The 27,948-nt window shown below is 44.5% G+C and overlaps 1 protein-coding gene across 6 annotated transcripts; it reads left to right on the top strand.

Annotated features, from left to right (window-relative positions):
• The first annotated feature begins 86 nt into the window (after window positions 1-86).
• Window positions 87-27,948, top strand: ep400 (E1A binding protein p400). 6 transcript variants are annotated; one of them, XM_046870651.1, is made up of 53 exons: window positions 87-427; window positions 1,250-2,524; window positions 3,419-3,523; window positions 3,680-3,755; window positions 4,099-4,218; window positions 5,835-6,184; window positions 6,359-6,643; window positions 6,835-7,020; window positions 7,172-7,312; window positions 7,400-7,478; window positions 7,626-7,672; window positions 7,747-7,804; window positions 7,896-7,979; window positions 8,080-8,193; window positions 8,489-8,685; window positions 8,794-8,971; window positions 9,298-9,434; window positions 9,537-9,706; window positions 9,803-9,977; window positions 10,686-10,822; window positions 11,095-11,281; window positions 11,371-11,540; window positions 11,965-12,173; window positions 13,284-13,460; window positions 15,153-15,317; window positions 16,229-16,381; window positions 16,476-16,564; window positions 16,714-17,012; window positions 17,208-17,410; window positions 18,232-18,401; window positions 18,542-18,738; window positions 19,237-19,348; window positions 19,431-19,715; window positions 19,810-20,019; window positions 20,120-20,164; window positions 20,255-20,408; window positions 20,928-21,163; window positions 21,345-21,518; window positions 21,598-21,645; window positions 21,741-21,877; window positions 21,970-22,026; window positions 22,172-22,250; window positions 22,515-22,715; window positions 22,812-22,857; window positions 22,942-23,048; window positions 23,289-23,487; window positions 23,569-23,702; window positions 24,475-24,663; window positions 24,835-24,997; window positions 25,118-25,215; window positions 25,624-25,776; window positions 26,029-26,082; window positions 26,244-27,948. In XM_046870651.1, the coding sequence occupies exons 2-53, from the start codon at window positions 1,292-1,294 to the stop codon at window positions 26,583-26,585; spliced, it is 9,114 nt and encodes a 3,037-aa protein (XP_046726607.1). In that variant the 5' UTR covers window positions 87-427; window positions 1,250-1,291; the 3' UTR covers window positions 26,586-27,948. The 6 variants fall into 6 exon arrangements, with proteins under 6 accessions (XP_046726607.1, XP_046726605.1, XP_046726609.1 ...); XM_046870649.1 differs by having other exon boundaries at window positions 3,368-3,523; XM_046870654.1 differs by having other exon boundaries at window positions 88-427; window positions 26,250-27,948.

Below are 27,948 nucleotides of genomic sequence, written 5' to 3'. Positions count from 1 at the left end.
TTCAATCAATTTGAAAGCCCGCCTTTTTTTTTAATGTACACACAAGAGCACTTCCGGGTAACGGGAGAAGAAAGAAAGTGGGGACGATTTAAACCAAGCTGTGCTTTAATAATAAATGAAGCTTAGTTAGACTCGTCTAATACTATATGAGACCCCACAAGTCATTATTTTATACATTTTATTCGCTTCATTATTAATGAATAATGAATAAATGAATAATGAATAAAAAGCAGCGCTGAGCTAGCGCGCATGCGCAGATTGAGCCGTTTTTTGACAGAGGTAGCTAACTGTCGCCATGTTTCCCACAGAGCCGCGACGCTGTTTATAAAATCCCCCCGGTGAGGTTCTGGTGCTGCTGCGGCGTCTGTACAGCCTTTATATCCACCCTGGGGTTTATTTGTGCACGACTGGGACGGGACATTAGTGTGTAAGTTTGTGGCGAACCGGTGGTGTGTGCGTGCGTGTGTGTGTCCGGTTGCTAGCGGTGTTTGTGTGGGTCTTAGCGCGGGCATGTTGTTAGCTCGCGAGCGCGTGACGGAAAACCTCCTCGCCGCCGAGTGTGGAGTTTTAGCTCACATTAAAGATGCACGTGTTATAAAATATTGTCCTTAACGCGGGGTTTTAGGTGTTAAAAGACTCTGGAATTAAAACTGAGTTAATTCGGTCATTAATTTGTTTGCTAGCTTGTTAGCCTGCTAGCTGTAAGCGGACCTAGCATGCTAGTTACAGCAGGTCAATGATAACAACAAAGCAGATTGGATTTTATTTTAATGTTTTTTTCGAATGAAAACTTTTTTTTGCGCAAAACGTATTAATTAAGTGCTTTCTTTATTATTTATGCAAACTATATATATTGACATACATACATACATACATTATACACAAGTTATACATATACATACATATACACACGTATTATACTGCCAAAAGTTTGCGGACACCTGGTCATTAGTGTGGTATGTGCTTCCTGAGCATCGCATTGAACATTGAGTCCCAATTTGCTCTAAAAAATTCCCTCCACTCTTCTGGGCAGATGTTTCACTAGATTTTGGATTGTGGACATTTGTGTTCATCAGCCACAAGGGTGTTCGTGAAGTCAGGTACTGATATAGGTGAAGTGAGGAGGCCTGAGGTGCTGTCAGTGTTCCGATTCACCCCAAAGGTGTTCAGTAGTGTGTGTGTGTGTGTGTGTGTGTGTGTGTGTGTGTGTGTATATAGGAATAAGATTCTCTGTGCTTTTTCCCCCCAGGGGTGTCATTATTTTTGTGCACCGCCGTGTCAGTGCCACGCAATGCACCATGGAGGAGGTCCACCAAACATCCAGCGAAATCCTCAGCGATCCAAAACCTTCACGGGTTCTGAAGCAGAGGAACAACAGCAACAACCAAACACAGTTACACAACAACCACCTGCAGCTGTCACTCATCCCCACTCGCCGGTGACGACGTTCACTACGGTGGCGAGCCCCGCGGTCTCTGCTCCTCAGTCCCCCAATTACCAGATCATCATGAGCCGAAGCCCCGTGGCCGGCCAGAACGTGAACATCACCTTGCAGAACGTAGGACCGATGGTCCCTGCGAACCAGCAGATCACGCTGACTCCGGCTTCGCCCAGCTTCCAGCACCAGGCAACGCAGTGGAGGTTCGAGCACGGCCCGTCTTCCTACATCCAGGTGACTTCGCCGCTTCCGCAGCCGATTCAGCCCCAGAGTCCAACACAGCAAAGCTCCGTCCCGCTGCAGGCCGTGCCCAGGCCTGGCACCGCTCTCGGGGTGTGTGCGCAAAGCCCTACGCGCTTCGTCGAAGCTGGAATCATGGTGCGCCAGATCAACCTCAGCAGTCCGCCTGCGAGCGGGCACTTTGTGTACCAGGATAACACGGGATTGACTCAGCTGGCTCCGACGACGGTGGGCACCGTGCAGCTGGCGTCTCCAGCCGGGACGCCGGCATCGGTCAGGGAGCGACGTCTCTCTCAGCCTCACTCTCAAACCGGAGGCACTATCCATCACCTCGGCCCGCAGAGTCCCGTGGCGTCCGGAGCTTCTCTGCCGGCTCTGTCCAGCCCCGGTCACATCACCACATCCAATCTTCCTCCTCAGATCAGCAGCATCATCCAGGGGCAGCTCCGGCCCTCTGTCGCAGGAGTCACGGCAACCGGAATGACTTCCTTTGGCGCGGCCCCTCCTCCCTCGAGTCCTTCTCGGAGTATCACGAACCCTCTGCTGACTCCCAAAAAGGTTCAGCCTAAGAAGCTGGAGGAGATCGCGCCTCCTAACGCCGAGGTTGCTCAGCTGAGGAAGCAGTGTTTGGAGCATCACACCAAGAAGATGGACAGCGTGAAGGACGTGTTCAAAGACTACCTGATCGAACTCTTCTTTCTGCAGCACCTGCAAGGCAACATGATGGACTACCTGGCCTTCAAGAAGAAGCCGTGCGTGCCGCTCTTCACCTACCTGCGGCAGAACGATCTCGACCTCGAGGATGAAGACGAAGAAGAGGAGCAATCCGAAGTCATCAACGACGAGGTAACGTGTCCTGCATGTTTTATGTTTTGTTTTGTTTTTATAATAATGGGAATTAAAGGTACATGGGAAGGTCTGAAGGGAAAATCATCCTTTATATACACCATATATAAATATATATATATATATATATATATATATATATATATATATATATATATATATATACACACACACACTGATCAGGCATAACATTGACATTATAACGTTATGAGCGGTGAAGTGAAGAACACTGATGATCTCTTCATCATGGCACCTGTTAGTGGGTGGAGATATTTATTAGGCAGCAAGTGAACGTTTTGTCCTCAAACTCGACGTGTTGGAAGCAGGAAAAATGGGCGATTTTGACAAAATGTGACGTCTAGACGTCTGGGTCTGAGCATCTCCAAAACTGCAGCTCTTGTGAGATGTTCCTGGTCTGCAGTGGTCAGTATCTATCAAAAGTGCTCCAAGGAAGGAACAGTGGTGAACCGGCGACAGGGTCGTGGGCGGCCGAGGCTCATTAATGCACCTGGTCCGTGTGGTCCGTTCCAACAGACGAGCTCCTGTAGCTCAAACTACTGAAGAAGTTCATGCTGTTGCTGCTTCATGGAGGGGGAACAACACCATGTCAGGCAGGTGGTCATAATGTCACGCCTGTTCAGTGTGTATATGTATATATTATGTGTATGTGATGTAATGCCATGTGAGTAACCGAGTAAGTCGATCATAAACAGTAGCCCTAAGTACCTTCAATTCCTGTTGTTGCCATTATTTTTTTCTCATCAACATTTGCATCATATGAAGAGCAGCAGTGCGAAATGACTTCCATGAAACCTTCTCATTCAGCAGCCATTTTTATTTCAGGGACACTGTGCGAGCGTTGTATGTACATCTGTTTCTATGACAACCACTCAGGTGAAAGTAGTGACAGGAAAAGACGGCCAGACGGTGACTCCCGTCGCCATATCCACCCAGCTCCCTCCCAACGTATCGGCTGCGTTCTCCACTCAGCAGTTTCAGGTGGGACAATTCCTAGAAAGACCTTCCTTACTTTTTTTATTTTCCCCCCACCTCCCCACCCCACTCAACTGTTGATAATTGTTCAGATAATCATGGAAATGGTGAAATAATTTGGACATCTTTTGCAAGTATTTTGATCCTTTTCGACGTCCACAGGCTCATTCTGCTGCAGTTGGCAACATTTCCAATCCCGTGGACTTGGAGGCCTTCAAACGGCAGCAAGCTCAAGCAGGTAGACCAGCGCCGATGCAGGATAATTTTTTTTTTTTTCTGTCTTTTTTTTCCTCCCCTTCTTTATTTCCTCCTTCCTTCCTTTTTCTTTCCTTCATTTCCTCCTCGGATTTGCTTCTGCTTAATCAATATTCAGCATCTTTTCCCAGCGCTCTGTGTTATCGAAGCCCATGAAACGGGGAGCACCGCTTCCTAACGTCCTACTGCTGGTGTGCAATCGTCATTGCTGTGTGCCTAGTGTTTTTTTTTGTTTGGTTTTTTTTCTCTCTTCTTCTTCTTCCCCTTTTCAATCTTTCTAAAACTTTTTTTTGCGTGTTGAGGGTGTTGTGTGTTTTGCATCCCAGATCAGGCTAAGCGGTCCCGGATCGAAGTGGTTCGCCACGGGATGATATTCCAGCACCCCGTTGTAGTTCCTTTAGGATCTCCCGGCGTTCCCCTCCAGCAGCTTATGCCGACAGCGCAAGGTAGGAGTGCCGCTGTTTTGTTCTCCGCATCCACGGCCCCCCCCGGTTCCACCACTCTCGTGTCCGTTGGTTTAGAGACGCTGCTGGAGGTCAAAAATCCACCCAAGAGAGTTAATGCCCACTCATGTATTTTTATTTTTTTCTTTGACCCACAAAATCCGATTCACTCTCTTCGACACCCCCCACTGCCCCCGCCCCAACCCCCACTCACACACTGGAATTCGAGAAGCACGAGAAGATCCTGGAGAAGTCTGAAAGGGGAGAATCGTCTGAAAGGGAAGACGTCTGGCATTTCTCATTTCCTTCCTTTTTATGATTTGACACAATGCGATCATTTCTTTGCCGGCTCACTGGACCACGAGTCTTAGCCAGCTGGGCTTCTTCACCTTTTTTTTTTTTTTTTTTTGTCTGTCTTTTATTCAAAAAAATCCATCTTGACATTTCGTACCGGCTCCGCCCTCTTCCTCATCGCATCTTCGTTTAGCACACGGTCCACGTGCATCTTGGTTTCGTCTAGATGTCATCTTTTTTCCTCCCACCCCACCTCATTCCTGGTTTCTCCAGCATTTTGTCACCGACTCGGCCTCCATCCCTCAGTCCAGGTAAACTAACGAGCCCGAAGTGACTCAGGAGTTCAAAACCACCTTCCCCACTTCATTACACGGCAAACGATTTGGCGTACAGGCTCGCTTGATGTCGAGGTGCTTCTTTAAGTGATCAATTTATACGCAGCACTGTCCTGCTTTTGCCCCCAATCTGCCCTCCTGCCCCTTGTCTTTATTCTGCTCTTACCCCTGCTTTGCTCTGTTGTATAAGCTGTCTAAATGCACTGTAATGTACAAGGTGTAACACGCATGCTCATCCTACAGTGTCTGTGCTTAGTTGCATTTTTTCTTTTTTCTTTCCCCTCATTTTTTTTGCTGTTCTTCTCTTATCACTGTTTTATTCCCTCATCCTTCTTTTATTTTGTATTAATTTTTTTTTATAAATTATTATGCATGCAATTTTATAGTAGAATTATTAAACGAGTGCTTAGTTTTTTTTCTATTATAATTTGATTATTTTATTTATTAAACATGAGTTTCTTGTTTATAACGTAATCATTATTACATAGATTTTTTTTTACCAAATTATACCATTAACATCACGACCATTAAAAGTTAATTTAATGCCATATGATAGTTATGTTTTTAGGCTTTTTAATATTTATAATATGTATTTATATAAATATTTGAAAATGTGGTGTTTTCAATGTTTCCTCTTGTCCTTCTGGCGACTCTCCTGTACCTTTCTCCTTTCCATGCACCATTTCTTCTTGCATTCTCGATTCTCTCTATTTTTCCCTGGTTTTTTTTTTCTCCCCACTTCCGTTATTTTTCGCCTCTCTCTCTTTCTCTCCTTCCTCGCCACTCGATCGATCTTGCTCATATTTTACCTTCTCACAATTTTTTTTTTTCCCCTCCACATTTATCTTTCTTCTCTCCCTCCTTCTTTTACTCCCACTTTCTATTTTCTGTTCTTTCCTTCCCGGTACTCCTGTCTCACTTCCATTCCCACACTCTTTTCTTTCCATCCGGCTCTCTCTGTCTCTATATCTTCCCTTCATTCTCTCTCAGGTGGCATGCCACCAACCCCACAGGCAGTCCATATAGGGGGGCAGAACCAGAACCAACAGCAGTATGACCCGTCTAAAGGCCCCCCAGTGCAGAACGCAGCCAGTCTCCACACTCCTCCACCCCAGCTGCCAGGTCGACTTCCCCAGTCTGCCTCGCTGCCTCTAGCGCTGTCTCAGGCTCAGCCTGTGGTGCTCGAGCAGCAGGCCCAGGCACCAGGAGGCCAGCTCCAGGCCCAGGTGAAGCTGCAGGGGGCAGGAGCTGTTCTGGCTGCAGTTAACCCACAGCTTCAGATGCAGCTCCAAATACAACAGCACCAGCAAACACACACAGTGATGCAACCAGCACCGGCTGTGAGTAAAAAAACTAAAAATGTGTACATTTAGTAGAGTTATTGCATCATAAAATATTAGAGCCAATCTGGTTTTAGTATGCAAATCAATTCAATGCAAAACAGGGCAAATCATGTTTCCTAATTTGCATATGTAGGATCATGTGTCATCAATTCTTTCATCCTCTCCCCTTAGACTGTCACGCTTGTCCGGCCCGGAGCCGAGAACTCCCAGCCCGCTCAGCGTATCTTATCCAACCCCCTGTCTGCCTCAGTCATGTCCACTGCACCGATGCCCTCCCCTCTCCCGTCCACACCAGTCCGGACCCCTGCGTCTCACACGGTCTCCCCTGTATCGCACTCCAAACTCGCCACTGCCAGCGGCGCTCAGGCGCTCAAGCTCTCCACGCTGAGCCAGGGCTCGGCTACAAACAACGCCCAGGAGAGCTCCCAGGACAAGCAGGCAGAGCAGGCCAAGCTGGTGAGCTCCAGAATAGGAATGAACAGGGGAAAAACTGTCTATTGAACATGGATTGGTGTTAATTTGTAAATCATTATTTCAGATGTTAAATATTGTCTTAAAAAAATTGAATGAGTGGAATTTTAAAATGAAAAATGTGTAGTTCTGATCACTTTTTTCTAAAACGTTACTGTACGTGTGACCGCGTGTAGGAGAGCCACGTCCACCAACGCATCTCTGAACTCAGGAAGGAGGGCCAATGGTCAGCTAGCCGGCTGCCTAAACTTCAGGAAGCCAGCAGACCAAAGTCTCACTGGGACTACCTGCTGGAGGAGATGCAGTGGATGGCTGCCGATTTCGCCCAGGAGAGACGCTGGAAGATGGCTGCCGCCAAAAAGGTGAGATTTTTTCCAGCTGTTTACTGGTGTTTTTGTTTGTGTTTTTAAGTGTGAAAAATGTGTCCGTTGTATTTATATTAACAACACAAGTCAAAAGAAAACACACACTCCAGATACACCAATGCTCTTTGCTGGTTTTACCCCCCCACAGCTTGTGCGCACTTGTGCCCGTTATCACGTCGAAGTCAGGAAGGCCGAAGAGAGGAAGAAGACGGAGGAGGAGCTGAGGTTGAGGAACATCGCCAGCGTCATCGCACGTGAGGTGGACTACTTCTGGTCCAACATTGAGCAGGTAAAAAAAAAATAAATACAAATGAATACATTAACTTCTCGAAATCCTTGTGACCCTCAGTGTTCTCTGGTGTCCTTGCTGTTTCAGGTCGTGGAAATCAAACTCCATTTGGAGATCTCGGGCAAAAGACAGAAAGCACTCAGGCTACAGAAATCAGGAAATAAAGGTGTTTGTGTGTGTGTGTGTGTGTGTGTGTGTGTGTGTGTGTGTGTGTGTGTGTGTGTGTGTGTGTGTGTGTGTGTGTGTGTTTATGTAAAATACATGTTTTTTAAATGACAATTTTCATTAGGTTTATTGTTTGTTGTTGATTCAGGACAAAGCAGTAAATCTAAAGCTGTATCAGAGAAGGACAGCAGAGTGGTGAGACGAATTTTAATTACTTATTTATTCAGTCCAAATTGTGCACGTTTTACCGCTTTATCTCGTTTCTTCAGGAGTCTGCCAGCACCAGCCGCAAGAGAAAGACGAGCGTTTCTTTATCAGAAGAAGAAGGTATGTACGCTGTTTACACGCCGATTTCAAAGCCTTTAATCGCCTTCGTGACCGGATAAAACCATACGTGTGTGTTTTTTTTCTGCTGAAGATGAGGAGAGCACCATAGAGGAGCAGGAGGCTATGGAAGTGGCTGCTGAGCAAAAAGAAGAGCTGGTCGAACTCACTAAGGAAGGTCAGTTAGAGCTCTTACGCTCTTCTCTGCTCATTTTTGTAGCATTTGGGATGTTTTTGGTGTTTCGCATAAACAAGTGTTCTGCGATTTGTTTTGGTAGCCGAGGTGCCGCTGGAGGCTTTGGTAAGGAAATACGCCGGCGCGTATGCAGAAGGGTTCGAGTGGCCTCAGCCTGCCTGCCGGAGCGAGGACGAGGAGAAAGATGAAGCCGAAGGCACTGTTTTTTCCTCATTATATTTTTTATATCAGTGTATATTAATAATAACGATTACGGGGTTTAACGGTACACCAAATTAACGGTTCAGTACAGTTTCGGGAAGAAATGCTAAAACATTAAATTGCAGGTAATTATTATTTGTTTATAATAATCACGTGTTAACATTTTGGCAGAAAAAAAAACCTAAATTCATTCAGAGGTGCCATTATTTCTGCAGTTGGCAAAAATGTGAGAATTCTTTCGTTTACGTGTCCTGAAATAGTTTTTTTTTTTATCTTCTCTGCTATGTTAGACACGGACAGTTGTCCACTGGACAGCCCCCACGAGGCGGTTCTTATCGACACGCTTCTGAGCGAGGAGCAGTACCGTGGACCAGATCGGAGCAGCAACGCTTCAGGAACCGACGGCAAACCCATGAAGGATATAGCAGAAGTGTCCCGAGCTACAGACCTGATCCTGCCTAAAGGCAGCGCTAAAACCACACCAACAGTCAGTTTCTCTTACGCTTCACTTCCTTTTCCGTTCACACGGAAGCAATAATATGAGTTTCATTTCAGGTCCTCAACTCTTCTTCTTTCTTTCTTTTCTTTTTTAAAGTCTTGTTTTCCCATGCCATCCCTCCTTCATGGCTCTTTGAGAGATTACCAGCAGGTGGGTGTGGAGTGGTTTGCTAATCTTCACCGGAAACATCTCAATGGCATTCTGGCAGACGAGGCCGGACTGGGCAAGACTGTCCAGACGGTAGCATACCTAGCACACCTGGCCTGTCATGAAGGTGTGTGTTCAAGGACTGTACTATTGTTAATGTAGGGGTGTAAAGTGCTGGAGCTCATCTACAGCTTGTTCTTGTTCTGATTAGTCTGGTAGGAGTAACATCTGTGGAATTGTTTAGCCAGTAGAATGTTTAGCTAGGAGATTTGTAATTTATTCCTATAAATTCCTCCTGGTAACTTTCCAACTTGGAATATTTCCTAAATTCCCCAGATGAAGTTCCTATGGAAAGTTTCTAGAAATTTACAGAATGTTTTCTGCAACCCCAGTTGTATTAGATATGCTGGTTGGAAGTCCAGATGATGATGATGATGATGATATTATTTGCAGGTATATGGGGTCCACACCTGGTGGTTGTGCGAACCTGCAAGCTGCTAAACTGGGAAATGGAGTTCAAGCGCTGGTGCCCAGGCTTTAAAATCCTCTTGTATTTGGGCAGCAAGAGAGATCGCAGACGCAAACGATCGGTAAACGCCGCGTTTTTCGTTCCATCGCTCCCTCCTGTAGCTTAATGCCGATAGCCTTGTGCCGATATCCTCACCCCCGACAATTTCCTCATCTCTTTGCAGTGGTGGTCCGAGCCCAACGGCTTCCACGTATGTCTCACGTCATACAAGCTGCTCCTGAAAGACCAGGCGCACTTCCTGAAGAGGCGCTGGAGGCACCTGGTGCTTGACGAAGTGCAGCTGATCAAGAACATGACCGAGAAACACTGGGAAACCATCTTCACCCTCAGGAGGTCAGACTTCTTTTTCTACCTTTCTGTCCAGGGACGAATGAAAAGGTGTTTTTGTGCATTAGTTGAAAATCGATGTTGCTTTATTTGGTTGTACAGCCAGCAGAGGATCTTGCTGATCAACAGCCCTCTACAGAACACACTGAGAGAGCTGTGGACCATGATCCACTTCCTCCTGCCTGGAATCACACGCTCGTACCTCGACTTCCCCATCCAACCCGGGGCAGACCAGAACCAGGACTACTGCCACAAACTGGTCATCAGGCTACATAGGGTAGAGACACACACACACACACACACACTCTTTAATTTTATACCTTCTGTCCCATCTGGTTATGCTTTTTATAGACAAGGAAGACCATGAAATATGATTGTGGATATTGTGAATATTTTTTAACGCACGTAAAAGTTATTAAAAGCTTAATTCTATTTACATTTATATTTACGCCGTTATCATTATAGACTGTATGTTAACTTATTCGGAGAAAACCGGTAATTCTATGTGAAATCAGACACCCACATATACCTAAAACGGTGGTATTAGATCAGAGACAGATCCGTTTTATCCCCCCAGACCAAAAAAAAGCTACGTCCGGCAATTAAAACCGTCGGTGTGGAAACATAGCAAAAGTTCAGTTGGGTGTCTTGATGATTTACGTAATTTAAAACAACCTAAAAACTTTAAAAACATTGACAAGAAATATTTTGTGTTCATAGAAAAACAAATAAGTTGGATTTCAATGGAGTTTATTTATTTATTAATTAATTTATATCTGAGTAAAGAATGGACGTCATGAATAAACGTGTGTTGCGTTGAAGGTTCCACCACTGATCATCAATCTAGTCTCTAGCGCATGCTGAAGTGGTGAGTTATACTGACTCCGACCGGTTAAGAGCGTTGTTTTAGTTCCAGTGTGTTTATTAGACGTCGCTCTGATCGGCTGTGTTTTTAAAAGCCAAAAACCTGAAATTCTGTGCGCAGATGATTCAGCCGTTCATCCTGCGCCGCTCCAAAAGAGATGTGGAGAAACAGCTGCCCAAAAAGTATGAGCACATCCTGAAATGCCGGCTCTCCGCCAGACAGAAGAGCATGTACGAGGACATCCTCACACAGCCCAGGTCCGTGTCTCCTGCGTCTCGGTGTTTAATAGTGCATAAAGGGGAACTGCTATTGAACTGAATGCTGTTTTTTCCTGTGTGTGTGACTGTGTGTGTGACTGTGTGTGTGACTGTGTGTGTGACTGTGTGTGTGACTGTGTGTGTGACTGTGTGTGTGACTGTGTGTGTGACTGTGTGTGTGACTGTGTGTGTGACTGTGTGTGTGACTGTGTGTGTGACTGTGTGTGTGACTGTGTGTGTGACTGTGTGTGTGACTGTGTGTGTGTGTGTAGTGCCCAGGAGGCTCTAAAGACGGGACACTTTGTGAGCGTGCTGCAGGTTCTGATGCAGCTGCAGAGGATCTGTAATCACCCTGATTTGATCCAGATCAGAGACACTGCAAACTCATACACGTGCCAGAGCCTGCAGTTCAACACGCCGTCTTTACTGCTCGCAGCTCTGCACAAGGACCAGTGGAAGGTGTGTGTGGTGTTTTGATGTGTGTTGGAAAACTGTGCACCTATTTCCATTTTCTTTATTGTGCGTGTGTTTGTCTCTCTCCCTGGCAGACTGTGGACTTGTCCCTCTTTGACCTGATCAGTAATGAAGGCAGACTGACTCGCTTCGAGTCCACAGAAGTTCTTCCCAAACTCAGACTGAGTCAGCAGCTCATCGAGGAGATCCACAGTGCACCTGAACCTCCACCCAGACCCAAACGGTGCATGATCAAGCCCATGAGGTCAGAAAAATAAATATTATAAAGAACATATCATTTGATGTGTTTATCAGCTAAATAGAGTTTATCCTTCTTCAGATTTTCTCTCTCTCTCTCTCTCTCTCTCTCTCTCTCTCTCTCTCTCTCTCTCTCTCTCTCTCTGTGTCTGTCTGCCCCATCACTTATTCTTTTACCTTTTACTCTTTTTTTTTTCTGTCTCACTCTTTTCTTTCTTTCTTCTGTGTTTCTGTCTCCATCTCTTTCTCTTTTTCGCCTCTTGCTTCCATTTCTGTGTATCTATCTTCCCCTTTTCACTCTTACTTTTTCTGTCTTCTCATTCTCTCTCTCTCGCCATCATTTTGTCTGCTCTTTTTTTATTTGTATTAAATATTGTGTATAAGCGTGACATTGTGTCACTGAGCCGTGTGTGTGTGTGTGTGTGTTTCAGGTTGTTTCAGCCTGTGCAGTATGGGGCAAAACCAGAGGGACGTCTCGTTCCCCTCATCAACACTTCACAAGGCCAGCGCTCCACTTCTACCACCACTTCTACCACCACTTCTGCCCCCACCACCACCACCACCACTACCCCTACTGCTGTTGCTCAGAACACCCAGCCCAGGGGCAAATCACCTGTTACTTCCACCCCGTCCACTCAGAGTAAGACTTTAGTATGTTTTTGGTGTTTGTGGAGTAACATGTACTTCTCTTTCCAGCATCTGTACAGAGATTCATTTCACGCCTGTTTTCCTGACCTGCAGGTCGTCCTTCAGATCATAACAGCTCAGTTGTTGTATGTTTCATGATTTATTGGAAGCTTTTACAGGACGCCTCCGGACCGAAGTAACGACGTTCCTCTCGGATTTCAGGGCCAAGTTGTGATTTTGTTCCTGACGGTCCCGAACAAGACGCTATTGTATTTGCTGTGTGGTTGAGTGTTTTGTTTTCCGAGAACATATCCGACATGCTACGTAACAGAACGCTACGGGATGTGTAACAATACGCGTATTCGTAACTCAATGTTTCAGTACAGAGTTGTTCTTTTTGTTTTTTTAAAACATGCGGAACAAACGTTCATAACGTCTTGTGAACGTAAGTTTGTTTAGTCTCTGCTTCGCACTTTAAGCGCTTTTTTTAATTACTATTGTACTTGAATACATACACAATGCAAGAGGTATAAAAAAAGGAACTACAGTGTCACTGTGGCCGTTGTAACAAGAATAAGATTTGTTCTGCAAATGCATGAAAACGCTAAAGAATCCATACAGCTGCTATTTAAAAACACTGTAATTACATAAATATAGCTTTAATAAATAATAACAATATTGCAGATGATGCAACATGATCTATTGAATTAATTTTTTACATTTATTTAATCCTATTTAATAAATTTTTAAACGATTATTTAATTTAATCAATATAATAAGTGTGTCGCATTCATTTATTTGTATAAAATCTGATCTATATATTATTTAACCAAGCATGCCTTTTATTTCAAATTGTTTTTAATGTAAACTGTTCAAATGTAATGATAAACTACGTAAATATAAAACAAGCGGAAAAAAACAAAGTACCGAACCGAACGACTCCGCCGCCGTAGCCCTCTTTTCTACATTCCTCCATATCGCCTGTTGTGCTTTTTTTATTATTTAGTCATTTTCTTCTCCATGCCATTAAACATCTTCCTTTTTACGTTCCAGTTGGAGAAACACCACCTGATTTTCTTTCTTTTTATTAATTTTTTTTCATATATTTTTTCAAACCCTATAGCCAGCAGCACACCAGGATTCGCTGTTGCACCTGCCGCTTCTACCCATGTGGCTTTAGGTGTAGCAGGGCTAGGTGCTGTAGCTCCCAGAACTGCTGTCACCCCTCAGCCTCTATCCGCCCACCCCCTGCTACCCCAGAGGCTGCTCCTCAGCTCCCAGGCCCAGGCTCGCTTGCCTAGTAAGTGGCCGCGTAACTTCGCCTTCAATGCTTTCAATCACACAAAGGGAAAAAAAATACTGTCAGACACTGTTTTATTTCATAACAAAGGAAAAAAAAGGCCAGAAAAGATTTCATCAGTCATCTAGCATCATAAACAAACTGATTATTATATATCCTTTCAAAGATACGCCGTATGGACTATAAGTTTTGGGACACCTGACACTAGTGCATGTTTTAAAGAACTGGAATATAATTTAAATATGTTTTATAAAGTAAATGCTAAAACAGTCAACAAAGCTTTGGTTTTATTTTGGTCAAAAACCTTTTTCCGCCGTTCGTTGTTCTTCTCCAAAACCGTCGCCGCAACATCGACAACGTGAAATTTTCCCGTCACTTGAACTAGGAGACCCAAACCTGTTCCTCTGCACAAAGCCAGATCCATGAGGTGTGCTCTACAATAGGATAAAGTTGGAAGATCTCCTGCTATAAATCTCCAACACTATTCAGCCTTCGGGGTGAATGTGAACGCTGACTGCATCCCAGGCCTCCTGACCGTCTCACCTGCAGATGAATGAGCACAAACTTCCACATCGAATAGGACGTTCTCAAAGATGCAATAAATATCTTATGGTCAGGTGTCCACAAACTTTTGTCCATATGGTTTACTTGTCTTTTTTTGGTGATGAATCTTGTCTCAGTTATCAGGTGTCTCGCTACTTTTTTTTTTTTTTTTTTGAAATGTACTGTCCCAGATTCAGTCTCCGAGATCAGCTGCATGAACGATCTCTCTATCTTTCTCTCCGTCTCCCTGGCCTGTTCACGGCTCACTTTTTAAATTTGGTTTAATCACTATGTATTATCTCTTCTCTCTTTCCTCTCCTCTTCAGCACCATCTCTTCTGTTCACAGACTAATCCTTTTTCTTTACCCAGATCAGCTCGAGGATCCTGCACCGAATAGCTTTGCTCTTCTGGGCCCTTCTTTTCTTCTATTTCTTGTATACGATTTTTTTCACACGTTTTCTTTCAGTATCCTCCGGCTACAAGTGCACGTGAGCATGACTGCCTTCACCCTGCACCTTTTTCATTTTTGTTCACTTTCTCAACTCTTCTTATATCCTTTATTGGTTGTCTTGATGATGAGTTATACAGCAACCATTTTATATGTTTTCAACAGACTATAGAAATGAAACTTGGCTATATTTTAGAGTAGGGACACGATCGTGACGTCTAAACTGTTAACGATGCCCAAATTCCTTTGTGCAACACTCACACTATCACTATTCTTCTAAAAAGGGTTTTACTGAGAGCATTCATTAAACACCACTCCAACAGATTTTACAATGAATACTGTATAAAAACAAGTTCAATGAAAAGTTGCTAAATGGAATAAATGAATCTATTAATTAATCTATATAATAGTCATTAATAAATAATTCCAAACAGCACGTTGTCAGTGATTTGCCTCTAGAGGCCGCCAGAGGACCACCAGAAAAAACATTTGTATGGATTTTTGCCTTAAAGTTCCAGCAATCGGTGTCGATTAATTGGCAAGACCAATTAATATTAGATATTTTAGATAATATTAGATATTTTAATACACATAAAAAAAATTTTTTTTGGCATAAAATGGGTCTCTAGGTGCTAATAAATGAATGTCTGGGATTTCGAATGACTTTTTTTAATCACCCATCTGTGTGTTTGTGCTGAAGGTGGAGATGTGGTGAAAGTGGCTCAGTTGGCGTCTCTAACAGGCGCTCAGAGTCGGATCGCACAGACCGAGACGCCGGTCACCCTGCAGTTTCAGGGCAATAAGTTCACTTTGTCACCCAGCCAGCTACGTCAGCTCACCACAGGACAACCTCTTCAGCTCCAAGGTACAGTCACAGTGCACCTATTGTTCCTGTTGCTTTTCTCTACACCCTCGTGCATCAGGGAATCTAATCTCCTGTGCTCTGCTTTCGTTCCAGCCTCGAATGCTCATTGACATGCTCATGCAGCACTTGACAGTGTTTGTTTGTTTCCTTGGTTGTTGTAGTTCTTTCTTTCGCAGTATTTTATCTGTGTTATCAGACGCATGTAGAGTCTCATGTTTGCTCGTGACCTGTCATATGGTCCTTTTTTGTGCTTTCTGTGCATTTTAAGCCTAAATCATGGGTCCTAATGTGGTTAAAAATGCCTTTTCTTTATTCGTTATACAGTAAAATATTACGTCTACTTCTTCTGTCGGCTTCTCCCATTAGGGGGCGCCACAGCGGATAATCTGTCTCCATACCCCCCCTGTCCTCTACATCTGCCTCTTTCAAACCAACTACCTGCATGTCTTCCCTCACCACATCCATAAACCTCCTCTTTGGTCTTCCTCTTTCCTGGTGGCTCCATCCTCAGCATTCTCCTACCGATATACCCCATGTCCCTCCTCTGCACATGTCCAAACCATCACAATCACCTTGTCTCTAAAACGTCCTACATGCACTGTCCCTCTAATAAACTCATTTCTAATCCTGTCCATTGTCGTCACTCCCAATGAAAACCTCATCTTCAGCTCTGCTACCTCCGGCTCCACCTTCTGTTTTTTACTCAATGACACTACAACATTGCAGGTCTCACCACAGACCTATAAACTTTCCCTTTCACTCTCACAGATACTCTTCTATCACAATACAGTACTACATTTAAATAATACTTGTTTGGTTATTTCTATGTTTCCCACGAGTGCAGATGTATTACTGTATATATGATGTAATGGTTTTATAATAACGTATGGGTTTTGCTCCTCATCCTTTAGGTAACATCCTGCAGATCGTCTCGACCCCGGGGCAGCCGATCCTCAGGCCGCCGAGCTCCTTGGTGATGCAATCTGTGGCTCAACCCGTTTCTCTTCAGAACTCTACAGTCCCTCCACAAGCCCTCCCTCAGGCCACCCCTACACCCCCACAGGGTGAGAATCCTCATATCTGATTTCTGTGTTTTTTTTTTTTTTTCTTTCCAAGAAGAAAGATACCTTGATCTAATATAAACTGTTTGTATATCAGCTGGTGTGGCTGCAGGTACTACAGCTGCGTCGTCTGCCCCCGCCGGTGCTGGAAGCAATGCGAAACCCCCCACCAATGCTGCACCACAGGTGAGTGAAATTGTAGAAACGAGGCTTATTTTGAAGTGATGTTTGACCACTCGAGCTTTTGATTCTTCAGTAATATAATACGAAGACGGCACGAATAAAACAGTGGTTGTATCGAGCGCTCAGTTTTGCTGTGTGCTTTCTCTCCGCAGGAGTCGAGTGAGGAGCGGAGCAGGCAGCTGAAGGAGCGTCTGACTCGTTTGTTCATGGTGAACGAGCGGCGTCTTCAGCGCTCGGTACTGTACGGGGCTGACCTTCTCGAGACATGCTCAGTCGCCCGGGAAAGCGCTTCTCTTTCTCTCCCTGATCCCGAGCACTCGCGTTGGGCCTGGGTGGGCCGAGATGCCTGCCTGAAGGCCCAGCAAAACAGTGTTTACTCGACTGACTCGCTTCGATCGGCTCTTCGGTCTCACGAAGACAGATTGCAGGAAGGAGACAGCTTCATCAAGAGGTGGGTTTTTTGTTTTGTTTTGTTTTTTCTTCTCCCCTCTCTCTCTCTTTCTTTCTCTCTTTTTTACTTGTGTGAGATTTTTTTTTTTTCATACAGCACAGTAACACAGTATATCCTTTGTTTATTTTGTGATTCTGTTCTTGATATTTTTTATTACTATTTATTTTAATCTCAAATCCAAAAATCTTCTTGCAGGCTGTCGTGTATCTTTCCAGCATCCGTAGCTCCAGCGCCTCAGCTTTACGCATTCAACCCGCCCCGGCCATACAGTCTGGAGCAAAAATCGTTCCTGCGTCAGCTATGTGAAGTCTCCGCCCCCTACAACTCGGAGATCCGTGCTTTGGCTTCTCCGGCTCAGTTTGAGCTTCCTGATAAACATCTGCTGGAAATGGATTCAGGTTGGGTTTTGTAAAATGTTTAGCAGGCATGACTACTGGTTAGACATATTTAATCAGAAACGCCTTTATTGCCAGGTATATACAGTTTGTGCAGTGTATGTGAAGTGAGGCTGTGCAAATAATAGAGGTCGATCCAATTTTACCGATAGCTAGGGTTAGGGGTGGATCGTAATTGCTGATAACCAATTAATCAACCGATGATTTTTTTAATGGATACTGGATTAAAAAAAATAAATGACACTCCATGTAAAATAGTAATAAAATTTACTATACAATTTTTTTCTTTTTATTTCTGATTAATTAAAATGTGCTAAATGAAGTAAATATGACTATTATATTATATAAATGATGCACAGTCTCGTATGTAAAAAGAAACAGCATGTGACTTTAATTACTCGCCTCTAGAGGCCGCTCTCGTAATGACAGCCCACTTTCTCAGCCGCTCTAGCGACGGATGCTACCTGAAAAACTATCGGTATGGATTTTTGTCAATGGTTCCAGCAATCAGCTGTCAGTGCTGATCGAGCGGTAAAACCGATGAATCAGTCGACCTCTAATAATAATGTAAGTGAGTCAGTGCAATGATCATTTCCCCACAAATAAGTCCAGGATGCAGGGTTGGTTGTGTTTATGTAAAACGTATGAAATGAACAGCTTGAGGTTTGTATTACCGTAATGTTGGTGTTTATGGAAGCAGGTCAGAGATGATGGTGGGTTTTTGGTAATATTGATGAGGTCAGTTGCAGATGAAGAAGGCAGCTTTGTAATTGTGAGTTATTACAAATTTCAGTGTGTGTGTGTGTGTGTGTGTGTGTTTGAAGGTAAGCTGGAGGCATTGTCTATCCTGCTGCACAAGCTGAAAGCAGAAGGCAGGAGAGTCCTCATCTACACTCAGATGGCGAGCATGTTGGATATCCTAGAGGTTTTTCTTGACCGCCGACATTTCACATTTGTACGTCTGGATGAGAGCCTCTCCCATCAGGAAAGACAGGTATTCCGATTTTTTTATGCATGTCGAAACACAGTGTGTAAAAACGTGTGAAGTGTTTGTCCTTCTGTTTTTTTGTGAACCGAGGATGAAAATTCAAAAGACCCATCATCGCTCTAACCTCTGCTGCCCTGTTCCCTCAGGATCAGATAAAGGCATTCAACTGCAACAGGCGGTTCTTTTGTGCCATCCTGACCAATCGTTGCTGTTCCGCCGTGGGACACGTGTTTGACGCCGACACGGTCGTGTTCTACGACACGGATCTTAACCCCAGCATGGACGCCCGCACCCAAGAGTGGTGCGACAGAGTCGGGCGCTCCAAAGACATCCACATCTACAGGTGTGTGAATTGTAGCCATTCGTGATTATGTAAGAAGAGTTGCGTAATGAAGACAAAGGTTATAGTTACGATTAGAGGTGAACCGGATTTTTCCCCCGAAAGCTAGATTGGCTCATACTTGCCCATAATTGATTAATCAAGCGATAGTTTTTATAATGGTAAATAGATTAAAAACACTATAATATAGTACTGAACTTTATTACAAATGAGAAGAAGAAAAAACAGTACTAAATCATGGAAATATGCCAAATGATATAAATATGAATGAAATATTGTGTTATCGTGTGTAAAAACAAACAGCTCGTGGTGTCAGTGGTTTGCCTCTAGAGGCCGTTCTCGTAATGATGGCGGACTGGAAGCTGGAAAAACTATCCATATGGATTTTTGCCGCTATTTCCAGCAATCAGCTATCGGTGCCGGCAAAACCAAATAAACGGTCGACCTGTAGTTCTAAGTGAATGACATAAATGTAACTGCTGGTATGTATGTTTGATTCAGGCTGGAGAGTGGAAACTCTATAGAGGAGAAACTGCTGAAGAACGGCACTAAGGACCTGATCAGAGAGGTAGCAGCCCAAGGCACGGACTACACGCTCGCCTTCCTTACACAGGTACACACCCACATCTCTTGAACACCATACACCAGGACTGAAACATTTTGAGGAAGTTCTAATCTCGATATTTTCGTTGCAGCGCACCATCCAGGACCTGTTTGAGGTCGAAGTCGGGTCTGGGGAGAAGGTCGAGGAGTTCGTTGTGCTGCATCAGGAACCGTCTCCGTCAGAATCGATCCCTCCTCACGTCGCCAGGCCGTACATCCAGGCCCTCAACACCATCACGCTTCAGACGCTTCACCCAGACGAGACGATCGAGAAGAAAGCTGTAGAAAAAGGAAAGGAGCAAACGGAGAAGGAGAAAGAGGGTGATGTGAAGGATAAAATTTCTCAGTTAGAAGAGTTGGCATCTGTTGTGGATCAGGTAATTAGTAGTTGCCGTGATTTTCTTTTTTGATATAAATAATTATTATTTTTTTTTAATAATTAAATGAAATTTTTCTTTATAATTGCTGTAGCTGACTCCTATTGAGAGATACGCACTCGAGTACCTTGAGTACCTTCACATCAGTGAAGATGAAGCTGTTGCTAAGGAGCGCGTAGAAACCTCTAAACGAGCCTGGGAGCTGCGGCACCAGCAGAAGCGAAAACGCGAAGATGATGAGCTGGCTACTCTAGAAGACGAGGAAGACCTCTTCACCTACACCAGAGAGGATGCCTACAACATGGTACACCTTTTACGAACTATCAGCCAATATGACTTGAAAGTATTTTATTGAGTCTTTTATGCTTAAGATTATTTTTTTTATTATTATTTATTCTCTGAAGGAGTACGTGTTTGAATCTGCAGACGGTCAGACAGAAATCATGCCGGTGAGACGCTACTGCATTTATTATTCGTACGATTTCATCGTATCACATATAGATATGATGATCTGTATATACGTCTTGTTCTCGCTCTAGTTGTGGACGCCCCCGACGCCACCTCAGGACGATAACGACATCTATATCGACTCTGTGATCTGCCTCATGTACGACTCCGCCCCCATGCCCGAGTCCAAGTTGCCGCCAGTGTACATCCGCAAAGAGCACAAGAGGCCCAAGATGGACCCGTCTGGTAGGAAATCATCCACGGCTTCCATCATTGGAGCTAATATTTTGAGGAAAAATGAGTTTAAACTGATTGGAAAGGGCTGCAGTAGGAAAGAAATATATTATTTTGCATGTAAACATAGACAATAGTGTTTACACTAAACAGGCATAACATTATAACACTGACAGGTTTAGTGAAGAACACTGATGATCTCTTCTTCATGGCACCTGTTAGTGGGTGGAGATATTTATTAGGCAGCAAGGGAACATTTTGTCCTCAAAGTTGACGTGTTAGAAGCAGGAAAAATGGGCGAAATGGGGGATTTGACAAAATTGTGACGTCTAGACGTCTGGGTCAGAGCATCTCCAAAACTGCAGTTCTTGTGGGATGTTCACAGTCTGCATTGGTCAGGATCTTTCAAAAGTGCTCCAAGGGAGGAACAGTGGTGAACCTGCAAATATGATTAACCAATATTATAATTTGTTTTTAGATAGAATTATGCATATTTTTCTTCCTGTTAATAACCTGGTTGTGTCTCCTCAGCCATGGGACGTAAGAAGAAGAAGGGTCACGGCGAGGCAGTGATCCCCCCGCGGTCGCTCTTCGATAAGGCTAGCATGCTGAAGGTGCGGCGAGAAGGAAAAGACCAGAAGAAGAACTTCTCCCTGAAGCAGCAGGCTCCGTTCGCCAAGCCGCTGCCATCGCTGGTAAAACCCACCATGGAGCCGGGGCAGGACAATCCCGAGTGGCTCATCAGTGAGGACTGGGCTCTGCTGCAGGTACACACATACACACATCTATGAACACACACACAGGCCTACAATTGTGTGCCTTCAGCTTTGCGATAACAGGTGTCCCAATACTTTTGTCCATATAGTGTACATAACACTCAGACTTGCTGAAGGTCTCGTTATAGCTCAGTAACAGACCCTATAATATCTTTTCTGTGATGATTGGCAGGCTGTGAAACAGCTCCTGGAGCTTCCTCTAAACCTGACCATCGTGTCTCCGGCTCACACTCCAAACTGGGACTTGGTGAGCGACGTGGTGAGCTCCTGCAGCAGGATCTACCGCTCGCCGAAACAGTGCCGCAGCCGCTACGAGAACGTCATCATCCCGCGTGAGGAGGGCAAGGTGCGAATGAGCGTTTATACTTTTGCTTCTATACTTTCCTGTCTATTTCCACTTTAATAATTAGGGCTTTGTTTTGCAGTTAATTTATGAAGCTAATCCCAAGAAGAAAACCAAGAGCATCTATAAGGTAAGATAATGCAGGTAGCATTTTTTTTTTTTTGCTTGTTGTTTCTAATTGATCCCAATGCTCTCTTTTTTTTTTTTTGTTTAACCATTACGCAGACTAAGAACAGCCGTCCCCTGCGCACGTGTCAGATCTACACCCAGGACGACAACGCCACCCAGATCCAGCTCTACAACAACCGCTTCGAGCTCATGAAGATCATCGCCAGCAAGAGGAGTGCTCCCATAAAACCTCTGTAAGAGCTCGGGATGGAGCTGCAAAACGACGGTGTGGTTTTGCTGCTTCCTTCATCGCTTTTTAATTTTTTATTTATTTTCCCCCCATCAGACTGGGTATGAATCCGTTCCAGAAGAACCCTAAGCATGCTTCTGTCTTGGCTGAAAGGTAACTTTTTTTTTTTTTTTTTTTTGGTCAGAATACTATATGGATCCCATATAGAAATTGTTGTTCACAATAAAAAAAAGGGAAATGAAATTTGTAACATCGGTGCCAATACTGATGTTTTTCTGTGTCTGAATCTATTACACAGCGGTATCAGCTATGATAAGCCCCTGCCTCCTATCCAGGTGGCGTCTCAGAGAGCTGAGAGAATCGCTAAAGAGAAGAAGGTGATTATCTTTTTGTTTAGATATATATATTTATTTATTTATATGTACTGTTATTAATCATAAAAATTTTTTTAAATGTGCTACCATGTTATTCATCAGTCAGTCACCAAATTATTCATATTTATATATTCGCCTTTTTTCCTATAACAGTACAATCTGCTTTCCCGAAGAATCCGATTTGTCCACCTCTGTGTTATGTTTCATAATGAAGAATAAATGAGTCTCTCAGTGAGCTCTAGATCTTTATTTTTTTGTCTTTCCCAGGCTCTGGCAGAGCAACAAAGGGCTCAGCAGTTGGCTCAGCAGCAGCAGCAACAGGCAGCTGGAGCTACTCCCGGAACTCCAGGTGCCACCACTCAGCCCCAAGCCCAGACCCAAGCCGCCACTGCTTCTGGACTACAAGCCGCTGCAGTTCCTCAGGGCACCCAGCAAGGCGCGGCCACAGTCCCGAACACGGCTGTGCTGGTCAGGATTTTTACGTTCCCCGTGACAATGTTTTTACGGCTCGAAATCTAACGTGAGCATGCGTATTTATTCTTCGTGTCGCTTTTTCACTTGCAGACCGGCACGATCAAGACGGCCGCTGCCAGCACGGGTATTCAGACAGGTATCGTTGGTGAATCTTATAATGTTGTTTCATTCCGTCTGAAATTCCTCTGATGATGACGATGATTTTTCCATGTCTCGGCAGCTGCAGTGGGAGGGAACTTGATCGTGAACACGGTAGCCAGCGTTCCTCCGGGCCAGTTCCAGGGAAACAAGCGTCTCGCGTCTCCTGTCATTTCCGGGACTTTACCTGTAAGCTGGGCATTTTCTCTCCGAATAAAATACACTGTAGATCGAGATGCGTTTTAGACCTGGTGGTGTAGCAAATATGAATACGAATTAATCTGATATGGAAAACACACAGGCACCTTTCGGTTCATTTTTCTATTATTCCGATAGATTTTGGGAAGAGACGCTTTTCCACATAACAGGACGTCTTCTAAAAGACTAATTTGTGTGTTAGTTTGTGATAACACGTCTGTTTTGCTTTAGGCTGCAGGTACGGCTACAGCTCAGGTGGTTCACACCCAGCAGAGGGCGGTCGCCTCAGCCCCCACCACCGCCCCTGCTGAAGTCGTCACCATAGCGGCCAGCCAGTGTGTTCGTGCTGTTACCCCGGTGACCGCCTCAACTGTGGTGTCCACGAGTCTGGCTCAGGTGCAGTCGCAGACACGCTCGCTCGTTGCTCCAGGTATGCCACACAGACACACACACACACATGCACACCTGCAATCACCCAGAAACTACCTTCCCACTTTCTTCACTTTAACAGGGATGCAGCTGACCCCGGGGAAGCCGATCACTCAGGCTCAGCTACAGATCTTCAGGCAGCAGCAGCTCCAGCAGCAGCAGCCACAGCAGCAGGCCGGTTCTCCTCAGATCAAAACAGGGAACAAACCACAACAGGTACACACACACACACACACACACACGCACACGCCTGTTTTGTAGCTGCAGTCATGCAATTCGCTGACATGGCTCTTCTTGCCGGAAGTCTAGAATTTTTGTTTACCGACGCAGGAAGTCTGATGCTGTCAGATATTTGCTGAATGTCTGCTTTTTTTGCGAGGCGATAAAAGTTTCGTCTGCACCTCCACCCGTAGAACACAACGCAGGCGCACGGATCAGCGTCCTGTGACGGCGCACGTTTCTCAGTGCCAAAATAAGGTCAATATAATCCCCACAAAAACTCGTTTCTCATCAGAGCTGTAGGTCACAGCACTTGTTATGAAATGACAAATCGCTTTTTTAAAAAAAGTGGGATTTCGCACGTACACCACACAGGAAGTGGTCTACAGAAGTTGATTAATTTCCCATGAGAATATATTATAAATCGGTGCTTCTTAAAAGGTATGGATCAGGAGGTAGTATCCTACTTTGCCCCGGACCCAGTATTTGCACTTATACAGCTGAGCAATTGTGAGGCCTCGCTCAAGGGCCCAGAGGTGGCAGCTTGGTGGTGCTGGGATTTTAACTCAGAAGTCCAACATCTTATGCACTGAGATACCACTTCCACGTTTCACAAATTCCAGCACCATCTAGAAAAAAACAAACAAAAATGCTAGTTTAAATATTCCAGGAAGAGGTGGGTGAAGATAGCCGGTGACTCAGCTGTTCCGAACATCTATAGGAAGATCATTTATCATACATCATATCATTTGATTATTTTCTCATGAAGATGGCAAGGCCGAAGCTGCAGGTGGTGGCTGCTCAGGGCCAGCAGGCTGCAGTCACTCAGCAGCCCCAGCAGGTCCAGACGGCTTCCACTCCCCAGCCTGGGGTGCAGCTCACCACGATGAACGCCGTAACCAGAGCTGCTGCTGTGCTCACCGGGACCACTGCATCTAACCTGCAGGTCACCAGACTGGTGAGCTATCTCACACACACATTTAGACCTTTGGCTTAAAAATGGGTTGAAATTCAACAGCCAGAGGCCCAGATGTTTTTATTGAAGTTTTGAACGTCTCTCATATGTCACACAGCGAGATACGCTTTACATGGTATAAAGCTGACGTTTTTGTCGTTTCCCCTACATCAGACACGAGTCACTGCGCCAGGTATCGTCCCAGCACAGGTGGGCGGGACGGCCCAGGTGACTCTGACTAAACCCCCGGTGGTGTCTGTACCTGCTGTAGTGTCGTCCACCCTACCAGTGACCGTGGCAGGAATCAGCGTGGCTATTGCCCCGAACCCCAAAACAGGTACTAGTATTACGCATGGAGGGATTTTCACACAAATGAGCACGCAGGTTTCCTTTAAAGTTTAATAAAATGATACATTTTTGATTTAGGATTGTTTTTTGTGTGTTTTGTGTTGTGTAGGTTCCCTCCAGGTTCCCCATTTGTTGCGGCAGAAGCAGCCTGGAGCAGTGCAACAAAAAGCTGCACAACCTCAGACACAGGCTGCAGTACAGCAGAAGGTATTTCTTTTTTTTTTTTTTTTTTACTCTTAATGATAGCGTGATCTATCTTTTCTAAATGATATTCTTATAAAAAAAAAATCACGATATTAAAAAACAATCACGGTATTAAATAAATCTTGTTTTTATCGCAATTATGAATTTTTTTCTTATTTTCGTTTTTTTTCTTCTTAATGATGTTTATTTATTTATTTTCCTAATGATTTTTTTAATTGTATTTCTTGATAAAAAAAATTCTTTTTTTAATATAGGGTTTTTTCTAAATGATATTGTGGTGATTTTTTTTTTTTTCTCTCTTAATGATATTTATATTTATTTTTTCTTAATGATTTTTTCGTATTATTTTTTTCCAATAATTTTTTTCTTTTTTTTTTTTAATCCATTGTTGAAATATTTTTTCTTGTTCAGTTGGCCACTCAGCAGGCGGCTCAGGCGGCAGGTCAGGGTCAGCAGAAGGTAGCGTATACCACCACGCAACTTGCGCCAGGCATCAAGACCCAGTTTATCACCACTTCTCTCACTGCCCAGTCCCAGAAACCTGGCACCGCACAGCAGTTCCAGGTACAGGTACACACACACACACACACACACACACAGCGCATTATTAAATTTTGTATGCAGTTACTTCTCAAACCTTGTGTAGATATGGAACATTTTATATTACATCTATTAAAGTCTGACATTCATTTTACAATTAATTAAATTACTGCTGTATTCTCCTTTTACAAATGGTTAAGGCTCTGGGTTACTGATCAGAAGGTCAAGGGTTTGAGTGTGTGTTTGTGCTTCATGCTTCCTCTCCTCTGCTTGTAGGTCACTAAACTTCCTCAGATAGTGCAACAGCAGTTAGTGTCCTCACAACAGCAGGTACGAGTGCGCTTGTGACGCTGCATTTCATATTTCTGTTCTTTTTCCCTGTGATGATGATGATGATATATGTGTGTGTGTGTGTGTGTGTGTGTGTGTGTGTGTGTGTGTGTGTGTGTGTGTGTGTGTGTGTGTGTGTGTGTGTGTGTGTGTGTGTGTGGATCCAGGCCCAGCCTCAGACGGTGACTCTGACCCAGGCGCCTGTCACGACTGGACCGTCTTCCCAGCTGCAGGTGATCCCCACGTCTGCTGCGCAAGTGGTCCATCAGAAACTCCTTCCGCAGCAGCAGGTTGTTACCACGGCAGCTCCGGCGTCCTCCACTCAGATCCCGGTCCCAGCTCCTCAAAGCCCCGCCCAGCAGCAGAGCACCGTAGTGACCCCTGCAGTCGACACGCTGGTACAGCAGCCTGGAACGCCGCAATCTCAAACGGCCAAAGGAAACGCACGCGCAGGAGCCGCCATGCGCGCTAAAACTCCAGCCAAACCCAGCGGAGGCAGCTAGACACTCTCACACTCTCTCACACATATACACACACACACACACACACACACACACACACAAAACACTTCACGTTGTGGAAGTTGTTTTACTGGATTCTGTTGCAGTAAAATGCTTCTTTTTTTCTTTTTTTTCTACCACGTTTGTTTTTTTACGGCCGTTACACATCATACGTTTATTATCGGAAAAAATCACGGACTATGATTATGGAACGCCACACGGTCTCATTGTAACAGGAAGCGGCTGATTGGATGTTCTCAAATCTGATTGGTTAGAAGGTTTAGGTAAAGTTTGGATAATGATACCGGTGTCCAGATCAATCAGGTGTGTGTGTGTGTGTGTGTGTGTGTGTGTGTGTGTGTGTGCGCACGCACAGTAAAAAGCCCCAGGTTTAAGATTTTAGATACCTTGTGTATGTGTCCACCTCGTACAGCTGAACGTTTTTTTGTTTTTTTTAGTCGTGGCCAGTTAAGACTAGTAGCTTGTGAACGTCCTGATGGGGGCGATGTTCTACTGGAACGGGATGAGATTAGGATCTCCAGAGAGGACAGGACGGGGTTGCTGCGTACCGGATAGGATGAATGAGCGAACGATCCGAAGTCTTTAGAGCAGTAGAGGTGTTTGGTGTTACAGATGGATCCTGCTCTTGGTTTTTATTAGCGAGTTGTATGTTAGATGTGTCATAAACGAGTGTACGATTGTAATGTCTGGAGACGCACCAATCCCATCAGGGTCACGGCACCAAGATGGGAGACATAAAATAAAAAGTTGTCTGAAAGTTTATATCGTTTATGTTTACGGCGTTTGGCAGATGCCCCTTATCCTCTTACATCTGAGCAGTTGAGGGTTAAGGGCCTTGCTCAAGGGGCCCGGCAGTGGCAGCAAGGTGGTGCTGGGATTTGAACTCGGGACCTTAAGTCCAATGCCTTAACCACCTTCCTATCACATACCAGTATAGCATTTCAGATAAAGACGATGGGCGTTGGTGCGTGTCTGGTGGTCATGTGTGAGGACGTCTAATTTAACCAGTCACTGGACGTTTCCTACAAAGCAGCTCGTGACGTCTCAGACAGACAGACAGACGGAGCGCAGACGACAATTTCTTTTTGTTGTTTTTGTGCATTTTTTTTTTTATTCTGTATCACCTGCACTGTAAAATTGTGTTGATGTACTTGTAATGTGTCCGATTTTCCCCTCATCCATCATATATTTGTCTTTTTTCTATTCATTCTGAGGAACAAATGTGTAAATAACAGAAGGGAAGACATTTGTAACTGTAAAGCAGTGTTTTCTTTGGAATTTTTGTTTTTTTGTTTGTTTTTTTTGTTTTTTTCCAACTCTATATAAAGTGTTGTTTTTATACCAA

This window comes from Silurus meridionalis, chromosome 17 (assembly GCF_014805685.1).
Source record: "Silurus meridionalis isolate SWU-2019-XX chromosome 17, ASM1480568v1, whole genome shotgun sequence".
Taxonomy (NCBI): Eukaryota; Metazoa; Chordata; class Actinopteri; order Siluriformes; family Siluridae; genus Silurus; species Silurus meridionalis.
The sequence above is the reverse complement of the archived record's forward strand: the minus strand, read 5'-3'. Positions and strand labels throughout refer to the sequence as shown.

Coding starts and splice junctions, on each gene's coding strand:
- ep400 (XM_046870649.1), top strand. CDS start 1,292: ATGCACCATGGAGGAGGTCCACCAAACATCCAGCGAAATCCTCAGCGA. Junction 20,020..20,119: donor GAGAGGATGCCTACAACATG/GTACACCTTTTA, acceptor TATTCTCTGAAG/GAGTACGTGTTTGAATCTGC. Junction 22,251..22,514: donor GAATCGCTAAAGAGAAGAAG/GTGATTATCTTT, acceptor TGTCTTTCCCAG/GCTCTGGCAGAGCAACAAAG.